This window comes from Teleopsis dalmanni, chromosome 1, assembly GCF_002237135.1.
Source record: "Teleopsis dalmanni isolate 2A chromosome 1, ASM223713v2, whole genome shotgun sequence".
NCBI lineage: Eukaryota > Metazoa > Arthropoda > Insecta > Diptera > Diopsidae > Teleopsis > Teleopsis dalmanni.
Genome location: NC_051846.1, coordinates 98268242 through 98269877, shown reverse-complemented (window position 1 = coordinate 98269877; position 1636 = coordinate 98268242). Strand labels below are relative to the sequence as shown.

The window sequence follows — 1636 nt, the reverse complement described above, 5'->3', positions numbered from 1 at the left end:
ATTGCAGCAATATCAATTCGACATCCAGTATCGGCGTGGCAAGTTGAATGTGGTAGCCGATGCACTCTCACGACAGCCAATGGAAGACGCAAGAAGAATTATAGAGGAACCCGCAGTTAAAACACAGTGCACATGGTATGAACGTACAGTTGAAGCAGTAAAACAGAATCCAGTCCAAGTCCCAGATTTTACCATTCAGAACGAACAACTGTATAAATGTCTTCCTGCAGATCGAGAAAGCCATATAGAAAGTCGTTGGAGATTATGCGTTCTCAAAAACTTACGACAACAAGTCTTGGAAGAGAATCACGACAGCACCCCTGCAGGACATTTTGGTGTACGAAAGACCATTGCACGTATACAGAATCAATATTATTGGCCTGGTATGTCTCGTGATATTGCCAAACATGTGAAAAGGTGTGAGTTATGCCAAAAATATAAGCCAAGTTCAAACAAGCCAGCAGGAATGATGTTGACTACGATCCCTGAGGAACCATTTATTACTATCACAGCAGACTTTATGGGACCTCTACCGCGGTCGAGGAGTGGCAATACCATGCTTTTAGTGATATTTGACAAGTTCTCTAAATGGACGGAATTGATACCTATGCGTCGAGCAACATCCGACAATGTCATCAGAGCCTTGAGAGAAAGGATATTAGCCAGATTCGGGACACCCAAAGATATCATTACTGATAATGGTCCCCAATTTACTAGTAACATTTTCAAACAATAGTTAGCAAAGGTGGGTATTAAACACAGAACTACAGCGCCGTACACCTCACAAGAAAATCCAACTGAGCGTATGAATCGAACTATCAAGACACTGATGTCACAAACAGCACGCGAAGAGCATCGCACGTGGGATGAGATGCTGCCGGAAATCACATTAGCCATTAACACGGCAAAATCAGATTCCACAAAATACACTCCAGCCTATCTAGTACAAGGACGAGAGCTGAAACTCCCAGCTAACTCGTTTGACGAATGTACGCCAGGAACAGGAAATCCACAAGTAACTCCCGCCGGGAAAGCCGAAAAATTGCAGCGAGTTTTCAAAATTGTCCAAAATAACCTGCAACAAGCTGCAACCAATCAAGCGAAGTATTATAACTTGCGTCGTCGAAATTGGAAGCCGCGGATAAATCAGTTAGTGTGGGTTAGACAACATCCCCTCTCAAACGCCAAAAACGATTTTTCAGCAAAACTTGCACCGAAATTCAACGGACCATTCAAAGTACAAAAATTTATATCTCCCGTAATAGTAGAGCTTAGCACAGAAAATTCAGCAAAATTAACTAAGGCGCATATTGCCGACCTTAGGGTGCACTACGGTTGTACTTAAAATATAAAGGACATTAACACTTATATGTCAGTAAAATTAACTGCAACATAAAACAAAGGTCCGCTATTTACACAAGTATTTAAAGGATTAACATCATGAATAAATCTTTAGTCAAAAGTTTAACTAGCAAGATGAGTGACATGGCAAACAAATTTAAAATCACCGTAGAAAAATACCGCACGAAATTAACCAAATTAAATAATGAAAGACCAAGGTGCAAATACTTACCGAATCCGATAGATGTAACAAAAAAATCCAAGAACATGGTGAAACGAATCGATAACAAATCCT

The 1636-nt window shown here is 40.5% G+C and overlaps 1 protein-coding gene across 1 annotated transcript; it reads left to right on the top strand.

The window, feature by feature from the left end:
- Window positions 1-829: 829 nt before the first annotated feature.
- Window positions 830-1345, top strand: LOC119690118. Its single transcript, XM_038105114.1, has one exon. It carries the CDS (start codon window positions 830-832, stop codon window positions 1343-1345), a length of 516 nt encoding a protein of 171 aa, XP_037961042.1.
- The last annotated feature ends 291 nt before the right edge of the window (window positions 1346-1636 follow it).